This window comes from Lepidochelys kempii, chromosome 17 (genome assembly GCF_965140285.1).
Source record: "Lepidochelys kempii isolate rLepKem1 chromosome 17, rLepKem1.hap1, whole genome shotgun sequence".
Classification (NCBI taxonomy): domain Eukaryota; kingdom Metazoa; phylum Chordata; order Testudines; family Cheloniidae; genus Lepidochelys; species Lepidochelys kempii.
This window is the reverse complement of record NC_136396.1, coordinates 6,931,975-6,950,539: the sequence shown is the minus strand read 5'-3', so window position 1 is coordinate 6,950,539 and position 18,565 is coordinate 6,931,975. Positions and strand designations below refer to the sequence as shown.

At 38.3% G+C, this 18,565-nt stretch overlaps 1 protein-coding gene across 7 annotated transcripts in view; it reads right to left on the bottom strand.

Annotated features, from left to right (window-relative positions):
• USP32 (ubiquitin specific peptidase 32) overlaps positions 1-18,565 on the bottom strand; it is a 154,561-nt gene that overhangs the window by 5,738 nt on the left and 130,258 nt on the right. For all 7 annotated transcript variants that reach the window (XM_073315742.2, XM_073315739.2, XM_073315740.2 and 4 more), the window contains 10 exons: positions 17,726-17,899; positions 15,804-15,978; positions 14,876-15,027; positions 14,178-14,289; positions 13,177-13,388; positions 11,429-11,613; positions 9,694-9,780; positions 8,008-8,128; positions 979-1,170; positions 57-351 (listed from right to left, as the gene is read on the bottom strand). In XM_073315742.2, the coding sequence (XP_073171843.1) occupies positions 57-351; positions 979-1,170; positions 8,008-8,128; positions 9,694-9,780; positions 11,429-11,613; positions 13,177-13,388; positions 14,178-14,289; positions 14,876-15,027; positions 15,804-15,978; positions 17,726-17,899 (1,705 nt within the window). The remainder of the gene's footprint in view (positions 1-56; positions 352-978; positions 1,171-8,007; positions 8,129-9,693; positions 9,781-11,428; positions 11,614-13,176; positions 13,389-14,177; positions 14,290-14,875; positions 15,028-15,803; positions 15,979-17,725; positions 17,900-18,565) is intronic.

The following is an 18,565-nucleotide window of genomic DNA, read 5'->3' as shown; positions in this document are numbered from 1 at the left end:
ACTAATTTCTACACTGCAATTTATAGAGAGACTGATTTCCACTATTTATTCCCTACCTTTGATATTATTCAAGATGCTACTAGTGTTAAATGAGGATGGACTCCTGTTCAGCACATCCCCTTCGCCAGATGTATAAGTATTTTGGAGATCTGTTTTTCTAGGCTCCCCTTGCAGAATCCGTGGCTCAGAAAGGTCGTCAACCTGGGGAGTTCGTTGCTTTCGTTGACAATGACTTGGATCCCGTTGTACCAGAAAGGCACTTGGGTCAAAATTTTCGCGAGGAAATTTAACAATTTTCTGAGATTTTATCCAGCGGCCATTTACAAACTGAAATCGTTTCAGGTGAATTATCTAGGGTGAAACACATTAAACAAACAAGGTGATAGTTATACCACAATGACCTAATCAAGTAATTTAAATGTTCATTTTATCCTTCCAGAGATATACATACTATAAGATTAGAGCACAAATCAACTTGCATTGTACAATGTGTGGTATCTGGGTCTACAGAGGCAACATCTACCAACCAACAATAGGTAGGAGATACAGCTTTAGTAAATAAATAAATAGTAAAGCATACTTTGTGTGCTTTGGACAAATTCAAAGGCAGCAAATGTAGATGCTGCATAATTTAAAGAAGAGAACAAGGCTGTGTTCCATAAAGGTAACACAACCAATGGCACTGCAATAAATGCAATGAACATTTCAATCCTTTGCTGAGCAGAACACCACATTTAAGTAGTTATAGCAGGTATTTTTTCATTTACATGATATAAAACAGATAATACACGTGTAGCGACCTCACGTTGCGTCACCTATGATAGCCATGATTCAGTTGAGACAAAAGGGAACATAGGTAGATCTAAACCTTCCTTATTCTGTGAAAGTAGGAAGATGTACCCAGCAATCCGAACTCTCATGTTGAGTGTACATTTTTACTGTTGCCCAAAAGAGAAAGAAAATTATTGAAAGTTGTACCAAAATAGGGGGAAGCCTCCAAAGGTCCAGTTTTTTAGTGGCCAGGCAATGAGTCTTGCACTTGGAACAGTAATACATCTCATCTTCTCCCAGTTCCTCCTCACTGGTAAAAGCTCTTAGACAGCTATCCAGATTGATAGGCTCCGCCTGAGCCCGCCGGCTTTGTTCAACACTTTCGTGCTCTTCCACAATCTAAAGAGGTTACCAGATTAACATGAACTTTGTATCTTGGCAACTTTCCTAATACAGTAGACCCCCAGAGTTATGAACACCAGTGTTACGAACTGCCCAGTCAACCACACACACCTCATTTCGAACCGGAAGTACACAATGAGGTAGCAGCACAAACACAAAAAAAAGCAAATACAGTACAGTACTGTGTTAAACCAACTACTAACAGAATAACGGGAAAGCAGCATTTTTCTTCTGTATAGTAAAGTTTTTCAAAACTGTATTAAGTTAATGTTCAGTTGTAAATTTTTGAAAGAACCATAATGTGTTGTTCAGTTACGAACATTGTAGAGTTACAAACAACCTCCATTCCAGAGATGTTTGTAACTTTGAGGTTTTATTGTATCTCAAAAACACACCAAGTTCTTCAGATTCACGTCCAAGGTTCTCAGAAGGTCCTTGCAAACTTATTGGGAAGTAACTTATTTAACTTGTTTGCAAGGAACTTCAAAAGCAAATTTATGTGATAAAGACACGTCTGTCATCTTAACATGAAGCTCAGGAACATAAATCTTTCAGGGGCTTAGGTATGACCGCAATACAGAGGATAGCAAGCTTCTCCACTTCAGATCATTAAAGTTGTCAGATAGAGGAAGTGGCTAAAAAAGTCAAACTTTTTTATAAAAATGAAATAAGCAGGGCCTGGGGTGTTACCATTTTCATATGCTTTAGTTTACCTAGAATTTCTTCAAGCAGTGGTTTGTTTGTTTGTTTTTTAAGAAAGCCCACACTTTGGTACACATTGTGAAATTTAGAAGAGTTATTTATTTTAGCTAGCTCTAGGTCTCCTCTTTAGGATTATTAGGTAGAGAGATGTTACTATACAATTTTTTTAAGACATTCCTATTTTTGTCCGATTCCTCCATTTCTATTGTGCGGGAAGGAAATAAATATAAGGCACATATAGTGCCTTTCATCCGAGGATCTGAAAAAAATCCTTTACAAATGTTAATTAAGCCTCAGACGCTCACCTGAGGTACAACAAGTATTACACATTCTCTCTACATACAGGCAAATTGAGGAACATTGAGGTTCATGGCAATTTGACGGCAGCCATCATAAAAACAGGATAACCTTAGGAGATACAGTTATTTTATTGTAGTATGTACTTCGTGGCTTTTCCCATCTTTTCTTTTAATAGGATATTCATTTTCCCTCTCAAAGTAATGAGATATGCAAATAGCGCCAATGATCCTTTATTTAGATGCAATTGTTTTAGTCTATCCTCTAGAATTTACTCATACTTGAAGCTAAGTTTATTAGCTACCTTCTCACCACCACTTGGGTTACTTCCAAGAAAGTCTCTCTAGAGACATTTTATCTCTACCATTAAATTTAAAGTACTATATTATTGTTTCCTATGCTATGTTCACACATACTGTGTCCTTTAAATTGGGCGTGGTCTCCTGTTGAACTCCACGTTATTTTTGGAGACTCAGACTGACATCTGTTGGACCATTACATAACGCCTACAGAGGCGCCAACTGCTCTTTGTAATAATGGCTGACAGCAAAACCACCAGTCTACTTGTGTGTATAGGGATCAAGGGTAAAGAACTCAGTCTTTGCCAGCAGAGTTTAACTCTCCGTATGTCTGACAGATACCCTGTGTGTCTTGAGGTGCATAGTTGAACTTCCATCTTCCCCTAAGTTACCATCTTGGTTCATCAGTACAAGAGTATGGTTATGCAGTTAAAAGCTCCTCCCAATTTAGTCTCACTCTTCCTAAACCTCACATTCTGGAAATAATCTGCAAAAAATTTTGGCCTGACCTTGGTTTTTGCTGTGGATTCTGCCAATCGTAACTTCTTTACACAGCTTGGAGCCTCTAAGTACCAGATTTCTGCCTTCCTTATCTTTGACCTGGTCATCCACCTGTAAAGCTATGGTTTTTTTAAAAAATTATTGCCACCCCTTGTTTCTTCGCATAACCTTCTCTCCTAACCTTGGCACAAGAACCTCTCTGAGATGCGGTACATAAAGTCCTGTATAGTGTCTGGTTCTAAAAGCACTACTCAAACAGTCAGCCACCCTGTACTCAGCTGACAAGGATACGTGGGATCAGCAAGTACCCTGGGCATGAATTTTAAGGGATGCCATTGGTAATATGGATCTGATTCCCGCGGCGGTGGAGGAATGAACTGGGAGAGAAAGACTGTCCAGTGCTGTCCACTAGTGTCCAGTGTTTTGCTTTTGCTTTCTGAAGCTATGATGGCTCAAGCAAGTTTTCCCTGACACAGGTATCTGGGCTTTGGCTGAACCTAGCCTTGTGTTCTACCATTTACTTCAGGATGTAGATAAGGAAAGTCATCTCTTTTACATTTAGATATTGAAAGACTTGGCACTTTTTGCCATCGCTTTTTTTTTTTTAAAATACCCAGACTTTAGCCGGTGCTTGAAATCCAATTCAAGCAGGCGAAGTCAGCTGCTTATTTTGCCATTACTATAACTAGCACAGTACAGAATGAAACGTAGAGATTCTGGGTTTGAACTCTGACCCGGAAGTTCCAATATTCGAATATTCTAACACTGCTTTTCCACAGAGGGCTTGTTTAGACAAACAGCTGACGTGCAGCAAGCTTGGGTGTCAATCCACAGTGCACTAACTGGTCATGTGGACCCTGCTACTGTGCACTAAAAGTTCCCTAGAGTGCTTTGATCTGCTCCGCTGTGAAACAAGCAGCAGGCAGCATTATCTCCTGCAAAGGCGAACAAACCTGTTTGTCTGTCTTGTTGGTCTGAGGAGCTGGCTGAACAAGAAGTAGGATTGAGTGGACTTATAGGCTCTAAAATTTTACACTGTTTTATTTTTGAATGCAATTCCTTTTGTACATATTTCTACACTGTAAGTTCAACTTTCATGATAAAGAGATTGCACTACAGTACTTGTATGAGGTGACTTGAAAAATACTGTTTCTATTGTTTTTTACATGCAAATATTTGTAATAAAAAACAAAGTGAGCCTTATACACTGTGCATTCTGTGTTGTAGTTGAAATCAATATTTGAAAATGTAGAAAACATCCAAAAATATTTAAATAAATGGTATTCTATTATTGTTTAACAATGCGATTAGTTGCATGATTAATTTCTTTAATTGTGCGATCAATCATCATTAATTTTTTTAATCGCTTGACAGCCGTAAAATTTACACCACAGTATGCTGTGCACTAGCTATTCCTCTGAACAAGCCCCAAATTCCATCTGACACTCTGAAATGTTCTCCTTTACAGTGAAATGGGCAAATCCACCCCTTACATATAACGCCACTGGTTTCAATTCAATTAACACTAGAGATTAACTTGGTCCAAATTAAATGATGCCATTACTATGCCAGATGTTTCATGTACCTTTTGGATTGTTACCTCCCCATGTTCTGTAAATCTCCTTCTCTCATGACCTATTTAAAGGTTTTCAACTTCTTCGGCCTACTGCAGTCCTTTTCCCCCCAACCCTCCAAACCCTGCCAATATGAGTGCCAGCAAGTCTCCAGAATGCACAACATCGAAACTCAAACCAGTTTGCCCCCAATACACAATCATAGCTAGTGACCCCTTCTTTCCTCAGCTAGCCTCTTCCACATTTTGAAACAGAAAAACACAAATTAATGGAATGCTCCATTCTCCACGTGGCAGATGTCACAAGCTGCCCTTCCACGGGCAACACAGGCACACCGGTGTCTCTGTATTGCTAATACAGCCCCTTTACTGCTCTAAGAGTACCCTGAGGACACTTGTCTGAGAATACTGGGAGATCCCGGCTGTACCTTCCTAACTATTTTGAGGGCCCTCAGAGCTCTTCAAAACCCCTCTGAATGACTATGCCTTCAACTTCTGGATTTCAGAAACTACTAAACTTTTATTTTAACTACATTAAACAAACATCATAATATCTTACAGTAACCTTTCTACTTCTTATTTTATTAGGGATTGAAGTCTAATTTTGTAAGAGCTCAGCAGTGCTTCCCTTCTTGATCACAGTTAATCCCATGGACCCACCCCAGTGATCTTGCTCTGTTTCTCCTCAGGAGCTAATCGATGATCCTTCAAATTCCAATCAAACCCCTGAAGTTCCAAACTAACAGCCTAGATGCAACTTCCATCCAGGAGGCCAACCCTTCGTGTCTCTGTGCACCCACTGGCATACGTTCTTCACACACATATCCCCTCACACAGTTTCACTAAAGTTTATTCTATAACATCTGATATCAAACAATTTCAAGTAAGTATAGTCTGTTTTCCACACAGCACATCAGACTTCCTCTAATCTTAGGTCGCCCTCAAACCGATAGATGTTTGATTGAGCTTACATATAATGTGTTCAGGGCATACAATGCACGTTTTAAAATGAGAAGGCAGAGAGCCAACAAAACTTGTGCCTTTCATCAAATGCGACAATATGGGCCAAATTTTCAGTGGGCATCCAAATGTACTTGTAAATACTTTACTGGTGCATCTGCACACATGAAAACCCACTTCTGTGCATCAAGACCATTTAAATGTATGTATAATTGACTGTTTACATGTGTCTCTTCAGGGCTGCATGTGTACAAATAGATTCAGCCTCTGGGCATGTTAAAAATCGTAATTCCTTTTGCATGCAGGACACTTTTGAGCAACTTAAGTTGCTCATTATTATTCACCTTAGCAACACACCTCTCTTTGCCAAGTTTAAGAAGGTTACTCACTTGTAACCAGGAGCTCTTCATTAAGGACTCTGCATGTTCACTCATCAGATACACTGGTAATGCAGCTCTGCTGGCTAAATGTTTCACAGTTGCACCTGTTGGAAATTCTCCTGCCCCCCTGCTGCCCTTCCTCTCACTGTTCCTGAATATTCTGAGGGCTATAAAAGATGCTGTGGGGCTCAGGCTACCTCAGATCCTCTGATTGTCTCCACAGATCTGAGGCAGTAATTAGGACTCCAAGGAAGAGGGGAAGGTGGGCATGGAGCGTAAATGTGCACAGCCCATGCAATACTGTCATCTGTGGAAGATGGAATGTGAAGTCCTAATTAAACAGTGCTCTTCAAATACAGCATCCAACCAGAATGCTAGGTCTAGCGCATAATGTTTTGTAAGTGTGTGAACAGAGAGCCATGTAGCAGCTCCGCAAATTTCTACAATGGGAAATATACCTAAGGCATGCCAAGGTATTTGCAGTGTAAAGGCCTGATAGGGATGTGGAAATATGTATCCCAGAAACTGAGACACCCAAATAAATCTGGGGCTATTGGGAGAGAATTATGGATGCTAGGGTCAACATACTGAAATTGAATTTTTTGACGAAGGAGTTGAGCTCTCTCAGGTCTAAGATGGGTCAGAGACAGTTACTGATTCTGAAGAAAGATGGCTATCTGGAATACAATCCCTTTCCCCTGAATTCCTTTGGAACTTCTGCTATGGCCCCTACTTCCATGAAAGTGCAAACCGCTATTCTTAGTAAGTTCTCATGAAAGGGACACTAGCGCCTCCTGAAGTAGTAGGGCATGGAGCCAGTTTTACACTCCCTGTGAACTCTTGGGGTTAAGGCGTTGCAGACCACAAATGCTGAAGGAGACTGTCCACTCAAGCCAGATACCTCATATGGGCATCCAAAGCAGGGAATACAACATGATTTAAGAGGCACACCCCTTAAATCATGGCCTCTTCCCCGTTGCAGCCACCACAGGATCTGTAAGCTTTCACACCAACATGTGGGAAATAATAAAATAAATACTTAAGAAAATAAAGAAGTTAAAATTTCTAACATTAAGTCTTCTAGGAGGGTAGGTCCAAATTGCATCTCCCTAGAGAGGTTTCTGGCCTGTCTGCTTGCCCAGTTGAAGGGAAGTGAGGTGACCAGAGCACACCACTTCCTCCGATAGCCTTGCCCTTGATTTTCAGGAACAATAAAGAGAGGGGCAGACAGAGGCGAGAGACAATTCCTATGGGCACTGCTGTGACATGTTCCACTCAAAGCTGCACCACGGGTGCATCCCATGAGTAGGAATGTATAGCGGTCACTCAAAGAAGGGTCTATTTTCAAAAGCTTACAACCAAAAAGTTACATTTTTAATTTATTTAGGATAAAATTTCAAGAATCGCCAGCCAAGTTCTGTTTGTAAAATGTTTCTTTAAACTATGTACAGACAGGTGATGCATTCTTTCAGTGTACAAACGGAGCATGACATCTGGGGTTTTGTTTTGGTTTTTTGCTTAAAAAGTTACCCTTGAGGGAGAGCACAAGTATTTTTGTAGGCACAATTTGCAAACAAATCCCAATCCCAAAATCACTTACACATGTTATCTTTAGTCACATAAGTAGTCCCAATAAGCTAATGAGGCTACTCATGTGTATTAAGTTTAGCTTGTGCACAAGTGCTTTCAAGATTGGGGCCTCTCTTTTTGTGAATGTTGTCCTGTTTAGTTCATTTATGGAGACTAAATAAAAGGTCATTGCATCGGGACGCATTGGGAATGTGCACCTTTTGTGGTTATCAAAAGCGTCATCACTAAGTAAAAGGCCTATGGATATAGCAATGTCACACAAATTGCCCTTTACAGACAACCTTCGATTTAGCTCTTCCCATTATTGATTTTGTATTCATTATTTCAGCAGAAGATGAAACACAAAAGCAATAATGCAAGTACCTAAATACTGAGAATAAGTTTCTAATCTCGCTCCTGCTGAGATGGACTAATGATGAGCATGCAACCATGGAAGTGATGTTAAAATGGGATATATTTCAGAGCTAATAAAATACAAGTAAATATTGAAACCTAAGATGTGCTGCTGGGTTTATTTTGTAAATGATTTTACCCGTTCCTGTGATGTCTGGTAGCGGAGATGAAGGGCTGTAGGATCCCAGTCTACGGCGATGTAAGCATTTCCAATACAGGCCCTGTCTTCTGCACACTCGATTTTACACCCACGGCAAAATCTAAACGAAAAAACCTTTAGCCTCAATGGTGACAGATGAATTATCCAATAACTTAGATTCCTGTTAATCAGGAGGATACTTTGTTCTCCTCCTTTTTCCTGTTCTCAGACCATGGCCATCACTGTGGTGTTTGAGACTTTGTCTTCAGTGCCAGAAAGGTGTGCTTTTCCAGTAGGATAACCCAGGTACGTTAGCAATCATTCTGTAACATCCTAGTGGAGACCGGGCACTGTAGTTTTTACCACCAGGTAGGTAGGCAAAGTCAACACTATACCCCCACCCATGGTTGACCTTGACCAAAAATCTATCAGTTAAAAACTACAGTTCCTTGTCTCCTCTAGGATGTTACAGCAGGATAGCTAATGCACATACTTTTTCGTAATCAAGACATAGTCTGAATGCTTTCCAACAGTGTATTATGCAACATGACTAGCACCTGTCATGTGTGCCTCTCTTCCCCTCTCCAAATTGTGTGTAGACTTTAAAATGTGTGTGTGATGCAGGGTGGATTATAAGTTAAGGCAAGGTCTTCATCTTCTATAACAGTTTATAACACAAATAGGCTTATTTTTTGTTTCTCTTCAGTCATATTTTTTCCTGGGTATGAAGTCTCCTGGCCCTTGTGAGGACTAGACATCAAGAGGCAGGATTTCAAGGTAAGCCAAGGATTGTCCAGTATAGTGTCAACATGATCAGTTTCAGGTTCACTAAAGGCCCACCTGTATTACAGATATAACCACACACTAGCTTGGTTGTCTCCTACAGTAAGAGATGTACCTGATCTAATATAATTTATTTAATTGCCTGTGAGGACAACGTTTCTGGGTGTAAGATGGTTACACAGCTATATAGTCCAGCCTTAGGTGAATAGTTATACTGATAATATGAACAGGCCCTAAGGTATAGTTGAGTGTTAAACCTTAAAGAACACTTGGTAATTTTCAAGTGTTTCACACCATAGGGACAAGTCAATTTCTGATGGCTTTTGGAGACTTGCGAGGGTGTTCTAGACTAAGAGAAAAGGTTTCTGGCTACTGGGAAATAGGTTAAGGCTCTTGTCTACAGCAGCTCATACATGCCTTTCCCCAAGGTGAACTGCCTCTGTCACTGTGAATTCCTACTCAGGCTAGGAGGCAATGATTTATATTGGAAGGGCAGGCCTGCAATAGAAAAGACATTTTCTTCATGTGGAGCAGCAGAGAGAAAGCAACCTGGCAACACGGGGACAGTTAGTAAGGGCTTTTTAGGTGGTCAAAGACTTGTTCTTTTTGGGGGTTTGGTACTGACTTGTCCTGAGGAATGTAACGGGTTAAAATATATTTCAAAACTTGGTGCTGGTTTCCTATGTTGAAGCTTACATGTCAGAATAGTTTTCAGCTCTGTAAGTCATAAAAGCAATTCTGCAGTGAAAACCTGACACTTGGGGGTTTGGGTTAAATTAAATTCCAAATTCTCATTGTTGGATATTACCTCTTGAAGTCCTGAAATCTATCAAAAATCCATCATCATAAATTACATTTCTGCTTAAGTTATCCCCTGGCTCAATTCTAGAAAGAGCAATTCACCTGTACCATGGACACCACGCACAAGAATTTCCATCCTTCTGAACCACCCTAAGGGTAAACGGATACTGGTACCCCATGCTGTCATCGCTGAAACGGAACAGAATACAACAAGAAACGTAAGTATTGATCTAGTCTGCTGAATTCCTTGCCATACAGCACACACTGTTCACCCCACGTTTGATTTTTTGCTTGGAAGGAACGTTTAATACAGTCAGCAAGCATGATGGTGCATGAGATCAATGCTTAAGGGAGCCGATTCCAACCCATTAAGAGCTGCTTAACAAAACAAGATGCTTCCCTGTGTCATCTAAATTCCACTCAACACTGTAATGTTTACTTTGTAAGTCTGCTCAGCAGGACAGTCACATTAAGCTGCAACAATTTTTGAGGGAGGAGTCCAAAGAGCAGCAGGCATAATTACAATACAAATTAATCAATCAATCACACAATCATACAATCAGACTATAAGCCTCATTTTATCACACGGTAAAATAAGGCTATTGGACAGTTTATAAGGACAGTAATAAACTGCAGAGATGGAAATTCATAAATACTTTTAAAGATCCTGCTGAGGTAACAGATCTCACATAAGACTCTACAGCAGTAGAATTCTCTCCACATATACTAGCGGATACATTGAGCCAATTAAGTAATAGTCCAGATTATCAGAGGCTCACAGGAATACACTAAATTGGAAAATGGTCACTCAGCTCATCTGAAATACATTGAAATATTTAATTCACTATGTTAAACATTAGGGACTTGTTTAGCAGTCACAATGCTGCAAGAAAGCACCCTGATGTGAACAAAGGGACATAGCAGAAAATTTGCTGGAGGCCAGATCTACACACACAGTTGCACAGATACAACTAAAGGTGTCTGTCTGAACCAATTCAATTAAACCCATACAAAACCCTGTGGGAACATACTTAATTCCATTTAAACCAGGCTTATGTCTGTTAGTCCTGTATACTTGGCTCCTTTCTCTTTCAAGTCTCATTCCTCTTTGAATACATTTAATAATTTGCCACAAAGCCAAACCTTCATCCCATTCAAGCCAAAAGCTAAATTCCCACTAAGTTCACTGGGAGTAGGATTGCCATTGACAGAATATCCATTTACTCCCCTAGCTAACATGGAAACAGACTCACTTGTTTAAATTTCCTCAGCTATAAATTAATCCACCCCACAAGCTACCTATGTAATTCATTACATTCCAGACCATCTAAAATCACTGCCACACAGCAAAAGACCTTATCAGTATCTCATTCTTAAAATACATCAACAGTGCTCACATAAGAAAAAAGTGTATTATTTTCCTGCACCAGGCTATGTAATGAATTATCAATCAATGATTCAAGAATGTGCAGTATGTAAGAATAACTTAAATTGAAACCTAAAAGCATAAGTTAGATAACTATATTAAAGGACACACAGCATCATTATTTAATTTGTACTACATGAAGATGGCTTGGCTACAAAAATAACCCACCAGATGGAATCTGCAGGCAGCAACAATGCATTTGAGCTAAAAATATATGCAATAGTTTCTAAAATAGTTGACATTTAGAGTTTAATTGGGCAGTAAGACCATATCTTCATCTTATGGAATGTCTCATGTCAGCAGTTAAATTTACAAAGCAAGGCTAAGCACTAATACTTTTGAATCCTTATAAAGAAGTCTGTACCACAGTAAAGGGTGATCCCAAGCCATAGGTTAGCACATCCAACTCACCAGTCTTGTGCATGGTTACTAGCTTCCTGGGGAGGGAGAGGGCTGGCAAGCCGGGAAACCTGAATCCATACTGCATCATACAAGTCTTTTTTCCGAGTATGAACAGTACATGGAACAATTAATGGCATTCCAAAGAGACTGGGACGATTCTTCTGAGATGAAAGGAAATATAGTTCCGTCCGCATCTGTATTTACATATTAAAGGAATGAATGTAATGTATTGTGAACATTAACTGATACTATGACTATCAGAAAGCTCTTTCCACTTGTCATTCACTTCAGTATTTTCCTGTGCTCTCTGTTTGATCTTGAAAGAGACTAATAATTCTACAATAAAATCACTGAGCATCTCTGAATCATGTGAATAAGTCAGCATTAAAAACTGTTGTTTTTTAAAGTTGAGTTACAGTCTGAAAGCTCGGTCATTGACTTTTTATTTACTTTAGCATGTGTCATATAGACTGCAATTGCTAGGCTGTATCAGCATTTCCATCAGAAACCTGTATTAAATTAAACTTCTATTTTCTATTTAATATTACTTATGTCTTTCCCTTCCCCACCAACTGGTAACATTTAAAAACGTAAACAAGCACCTCTACGTACAAGTCATCAGTCCCATAGTGCAAACCCTGCCCAGTGTTTATCCCTTGAAAAATAAGATGGTATTGTGAATAGAAAACACAACAGGAAATCAGATTTGGGCTTTGTGGACTTTGAGAGATCTTGGACAAGTCATTTAACCTTTGTGCCTTATTCTCCCCATCTATAAGAATGGGAACAATACATCCTATGTAACAGATATTGAGGCTTAATACATTTGTGTTTGTAAAATATATTGAGATCCCTGGATAAAAACAAAAACCATTATTAGCCAGCTGACCCCCACCATTAATACAATGCCTAGAAATAGAAAGCTCTCAGCACAAACTTTTGATGGCATTTCTGCAGGCAATTTGCTTTGCCTTATGGGTTGCATAACCAGTTTGGATCTGATAAAGAACATTACACCAATTCCCTAAAAGATCTCCTACTAACCCTTATATGAGGCCTATGATGGTGTTATTGGACAATGGTAAAAAAAAAAGCCTCACAAAAATATACTGTGAAAAGGGAAGTTATGCAGCCTTCTAGCCCACAAACCACTGGCTTTAAATGTTAACCGCTTCTAATGCCTGAAGGCTGAGAATGTATACAGAGTGCAGAATTATCTAAGACACTCAGTCAACCAGCCGTGACATTTATAGTTTAACTTGACTACAGATGCATTTACAAAGAGCAGTTGACGCTAATAAAATGACCTGCAAATGTACCATATGCCTTAGCTCTATACTGGTTCTGTACAGGATATTATGCAGCTCCAGGTAAAGGGAAAGAAAAGAGTTTCAAGTAGCTTCTCAAAATCAGATTTCTTCTGATCAGAGTGGATGCCTGAAAGCAAGATAGATTAGACTACAATGAAAAGTCAAAAATGCGTCTTAGCACTAAGGAAATATGCTAAGAGTCTCTGAGGAAAGTAAAACCCCTACATTAGACATGGTGGATAAACTTTCAAAGGAAAGCATAACACATGCTCATACAACTTAACATGTATGCCTACATAACAGGTGATTGTGCAGATAAATGGGTACTTGTGTGCCCTTCCTAGGACTGCAAATATACATTCATCACAGCTTCATCCAAAAAAAAAACCACTGCCTTTTACAAGTAGCCTACACCACACATTTGCAACTAGTGCAGAATATACTAACCATTTTTCTGTGGACTGCAATGATGTAGCCTATAAATGGACTATCAGAAAGCAAAGACATATGACCATTCATCATCCCATTGGCAAGGTTATTCTCTGTTCCACATGGCACTACAGTATTTGGCATTCCATTTGGAATTAGTGTTGGTCTGGGGAAATCCCCATTCATCATTATGTTGAGCATTCCATTAGCCGATGGCCCAGTGGAGAAATCTGAATTTAGGTACAAACACATGGTTACTGAATTATGATACTTGCACCATTAATATTTGTGAACTATGAATCAGCTGCTTTGGCTACAAATCAATCTGCTCAAACTTGCTTGTTAAATGCTATCTTATATAGAAGTGACCCATGTCATTTACTGAATGCCAGGAATCTATACTCCAAAGTATACACGGACCACAGACAAACATTCACATCTATCCCTTAATACCACCACTTCAAAAACAATTAAGTCTTTGAGAAACAGATGTAGCCAGCCCCAGTCGCAATATACATCCCACTGTTAGCAGCGTGTCTACTGCTCAAAACAGAAGAATGAATCAGATTCTGTTCCCAGCTTTGCCAAAGATTCACTAGGTGACCTTCAGCAAATCATTTCTCTGTGCCTCCGTTATGCTCCTTTTAAAATGGGTAAATTTAAGATTATGATCTGTTGTGAAGTTTAATCAATGTTTATAAAGTGTACTGAAGTCCTTGGATAAAACACATAACACAGATATTATTGTCCCAGTATTGATGCCAAATCTAATTATAAATACACAATTAGCAACAGCAACCAGAACTTGTAACAGTGTTTTGTTTTGTTTTTTAAACATTTCCTGTTCCATCCAACTGAGTGTATGAAATATTCTTCCCTTCCTCCAAACCATACTTTTTCTTTAGCCTTATCTCTTTCCCCATTATAAAGTTGGATTTTTTCTGTACCTCGCCATCTATACCTGATCAATACTCTTGGATCAATTTAAACAAAGAGGAAAATGAATAATTTTGTTTTACCTGTTTGCACAGGACTAGACGCTGACGTGGGGGATCCTGGGACCGGTATCTCAAACGCACACAAAAACCCACTCACTGATAACCGAACCTTCTGGTTGTCTTGAGGAAAGTTCTGTGGAGAAAAACAGAATAAAAGGAATAATAGTATAATATAACAGCATTTAGTATTTTCCACTGTGATCCTGCATATATTTATTGTTGAAAATATTTTGTGATGGCAAACTTGGCTTTAAAGTATATACATTTTATTTAGAATTAATAGGTTATTTCTCATCAGGCTTCTGCCCTAAAATATTTGGTAGCGTTTAAACACATTATATCACTGCTTGTCTTTGAGTTAGGCCTGGTCAAAATGAGAAAGTTGTATCATTTTACCTAAAAATGTGATTTTGAAGTCACTTTAGTTTAACTGGTGCAAATAACTTTGCTTTGGTCTGGTTCTAGAGTAGTTTATTTGGATTCAGCTTAGACCAATTCTAAATTAACCCTGGTTTAAACCAAAATAAAAGCATTCACATGGACTCACACCATTTAAACTAAATTGATTTAAAAATCACATCTTTAATTAAACTGGTGCAGTGTTCATGTAGACAAGATCTTATGTTGAAGATATGAAGGAATTTTAGTATGTTGATGTACAGGCTTCAGTAATTACTCTAAGTACTGAAAGGATGCTGGTATCGATGAAAGCATGTTACCTTTATATTAGAGCTATGTACTTCTGCAAGAAGAATCTGTTCTGGTTTTAGCCCACAAAGTTCACTTAGCTGCTTTTTTAAACCTGTATACTTTTCATCCATGTTCAGTCTGAGCCCATATCGAACAGGGGTGGTACCATCTAATTTAATTACTTTAAGAGAAAGAAACACACTTTAGTCAGCAAAATGGCAGTGTTTTTGTGAGAATAATACAGGTCACATTTCTCATTTATTAAAAAACTATTGTTTCTTCCATTTTAAGACTTGATCTTTTCATTGACTACCAGACACTTTTCTAGCATTTCCAAGACAAAAGAAGGTCTTAATACTGGACAAGAGAACCTTCATTACCTGCTTAAGTGTGGGAGCAGCAGTTAAGGGTTTTTTTGTTTTTTGTTTTGTTTTTTAAACACTATGTCTTTTTTTTTTCAATGTCTTAAGATCCAAGCATGAAAAATTATTTTTCTTCAGTAAAAGGTTTGAAGATCACGGTACAATTCTGCACTGGGCAGACTCTCAAAAACTATCTGTATAATCAAATTGCTACTGACCTGAAAGCGGTCTAGAAGGCCTCAAATGCTGAATATTACACACTTTAGGCATCAAATCTTTTAGTTGAGACAAAAGAGATGGCAGCACCTGAACTATGCTCACTGCTATGTAAATATTTGACAGCTAAATCATTTTTTTTGTTCTAGTGTAAATGAAGCCCACTGAAATTAGGTAGCTTTTAGTAGTGTAAAAGGGCACATTTATGCTACAATATTTTACCTCAATTCCAAGAAAGGTCCAGATGCATTAGTGCTAAGTGCCAGTGTAGACAGGACTCTTACCACTGTGCCCTGAAAACCTCTTCTGCATCACTGCTGGAACGTGAGTATGTTTTAGGACAGGCAAGACTAGAGTGATTTAAATTCGGACTACCCACCTGTAATTTCTAAGTGCATGTAGCTATCCATTGGAAGAGGCAAGGATAAAAAATTAAAAGGGTCAAATCGAACACTTATGTGCCCACATGTTTTGCATTTTACTTGGGACCTTAGCTGCCCATGAAACAAATCCACTACGATTGATCTGTTTCTTCTCAGATGATTTTCCCAGGCCTGAAACAAAGTGTAAAATAAGTTAGAAATGTAGCACAATTGCTTGGACTTGGTAGAGGGAAGTGTGTTACAAGATTCCAAGATATTTATAAAAATATGGTGCTAATATATGCTGTACTTACTATAAGTTATTTGACCAGTGTTGTAAACAAGCAGGAAACAATTTAGTTTCAACATGAGAAAAACATTTGTGATTTAGGACAATCAGCCAGGGTTACAGCTTCTTTAAGTAGCTCTCGACACAATCACTGGCTATCTTTTCAAGTTTTGCTATACATTGCTTCTGAAAAAATGACTTCCTTAAGATGACATTGTGAGGTTCCACATTTTTGTTCTCATAATTTTTAGGTCAAATTTACTCCGTTTACCAATAACAGTGATTTTTCTAGCTGCCTTCAAATACAACGTAATCTATGAAAAATTCAAGCTGTATTTATTTCTGCCACTATTATCATTTGTCACTGATAATAAATATTCTGCTATTTCAATTTAGTGATCAATTTTTTTTAAAGGTATGAGGCAGAAATAAATACAGCTTGCTCTTCCACAGATCTACAAGAGTAAAAATCTATCTGTGTAAGACAAAGAGAGAAGGTTCAGACACAAAGGGAGAAGACTGGCTGAACAGAAAGGTGACATTTGTACAAAGTCAGTTTTCTATTAATGCAATTTAAGAGATGTTATGTTTACTGAAATACCAGTATATTAATTATTCCATTATATTAATGGAAAGCCTGCTTGAATCCAGACCAAAACATCCTTCTAAAGTGTTTCTACGGATACACATAACACATTGTGTATCTACATAACATCAGTAAAGTTTGGTAAGTTAAGAAAAAAGGGGAGAGTCTCATTAACTTTTACTCAGCATCCATGTGACTGAGAGATCAATAGCTAGAATTTAAGGATCTATCCTACAAAAGTATTTATTCCCAGCATTTACAGTTTCTACTGATCCAAATACGATCCTATGTTCAGTTCAGAGGTAAACACTGTACAGATCCAGTATGTAACAAAAGAAAACGCAACAGTATTATAATGGAAAATGTAACCTTTAACCTTACTGACAAAATAGAAAGCCAGTATCACAAAAAAAGGTGTATTTACCAAACTACTAAGAAACCATGTATAACTACCAGAAATACCATAAAATCCGCAGATATAATCTGGCTTTCATTTTAGAGTGCTTGGCTTCATATATATTTCAACTTGCATGAAATCTGAAATTTGAGGGCATATCGCAGACTCCAGAAAGCGAAAGCCAATAAATATGACCAATGCAAAGGTCATGATTCAGAAAGAATTACTGTTTACAAAAAATATACTTTTGCAATGTTAGATAATGTTACGTTGCAAGGTAATATTTATTTTAACCTTTTATGGCAGAATCAAGCATCCACAACAAATTTCCTTTTAACCCCACTCAGAGGTGGGCAGGTAAAACTCTTTATGCCATGGGCAAAATATTTCAGAAACTGTCCTGCCGTTCTACTGAGTCTACAAACATTCACACACAACGTACTTCAGCGAGGTCATACAATTGCATGGGTCTTGCTGAAATTAACAGATAAAATCATCACCACTTGCTAAAAGTATTGTGAGGAATCCTATATTGTATTTCAGTTGGATTAAATATTGCTTTAAAAAAAAAAATCTGTATTTCACTGGTTCTAGAGTGCTGTCAGAAACCTGTGTGTCAGTGCAGATTCTACTGGCCAAGTGTCAATAACTTCCAGTTCAGACACACCTCTGCTGCTACCTCCCAATCGGGTCGACCGTCACTATCTTTCAGTTCTACATATGGCTTATCGTGAACTCTGTTCAGATCCTCATGAAGACCATCCAGAAGAAAAGCCAGAAGCTCCTGCGAGTCCTGCTGCTGGAAACCATTAAATCTTGGAGCATATTTTGCTATCGTCCACTATATAAAAAAAGAGTAAAAACCAAGAAGTTATTTGATAATAAATCACAGAAACCTTTACTTATAACAAATTAACCTAGTGAAGATGTATGATGGTGACCAGTGTAATAAACTCATTTTTAAGTGTTAAAGATGACCACATAAGTTTCCAGGGTCAGAGCGAGGCCAATTGTGAGTTGTGAAAGGTCTTTCATCTCTAATTAAAGAGAAATAAAGGACCGTGTTGTCAGCCTGATGTGCACATAAACCAGAACCCACATTAACATTAGTGACTGTTCTGAATCTACGACTTCTGCACTGGATTATGACATACCCCACAAAAAGGGTATTACAATGATCATCGTCATGTGTCATATTCATGACATACCTATGTGTGCTTGTGTGACACATCCTAAATTGTAATTTAATCTCATAAGAGATTTCTAAATTAAAATTCCTTTAGGTGGGTATCAAACGGTACACTAAATATTCAAAATCCCTTCCAGTCCTACATTTATACAATTCTATTTCTCCAAAGACTGCAAGTAAAATTCACTACTGGTATAAACTACCTACATCACAGACACTTATAAGCTGCACACCTAAGAAAAATATGAATCTTCTCTCAAACTGTCAATACAGAAACACTGATGGTAGTATATTTATTGAATGGACTAAAGTTTTGAA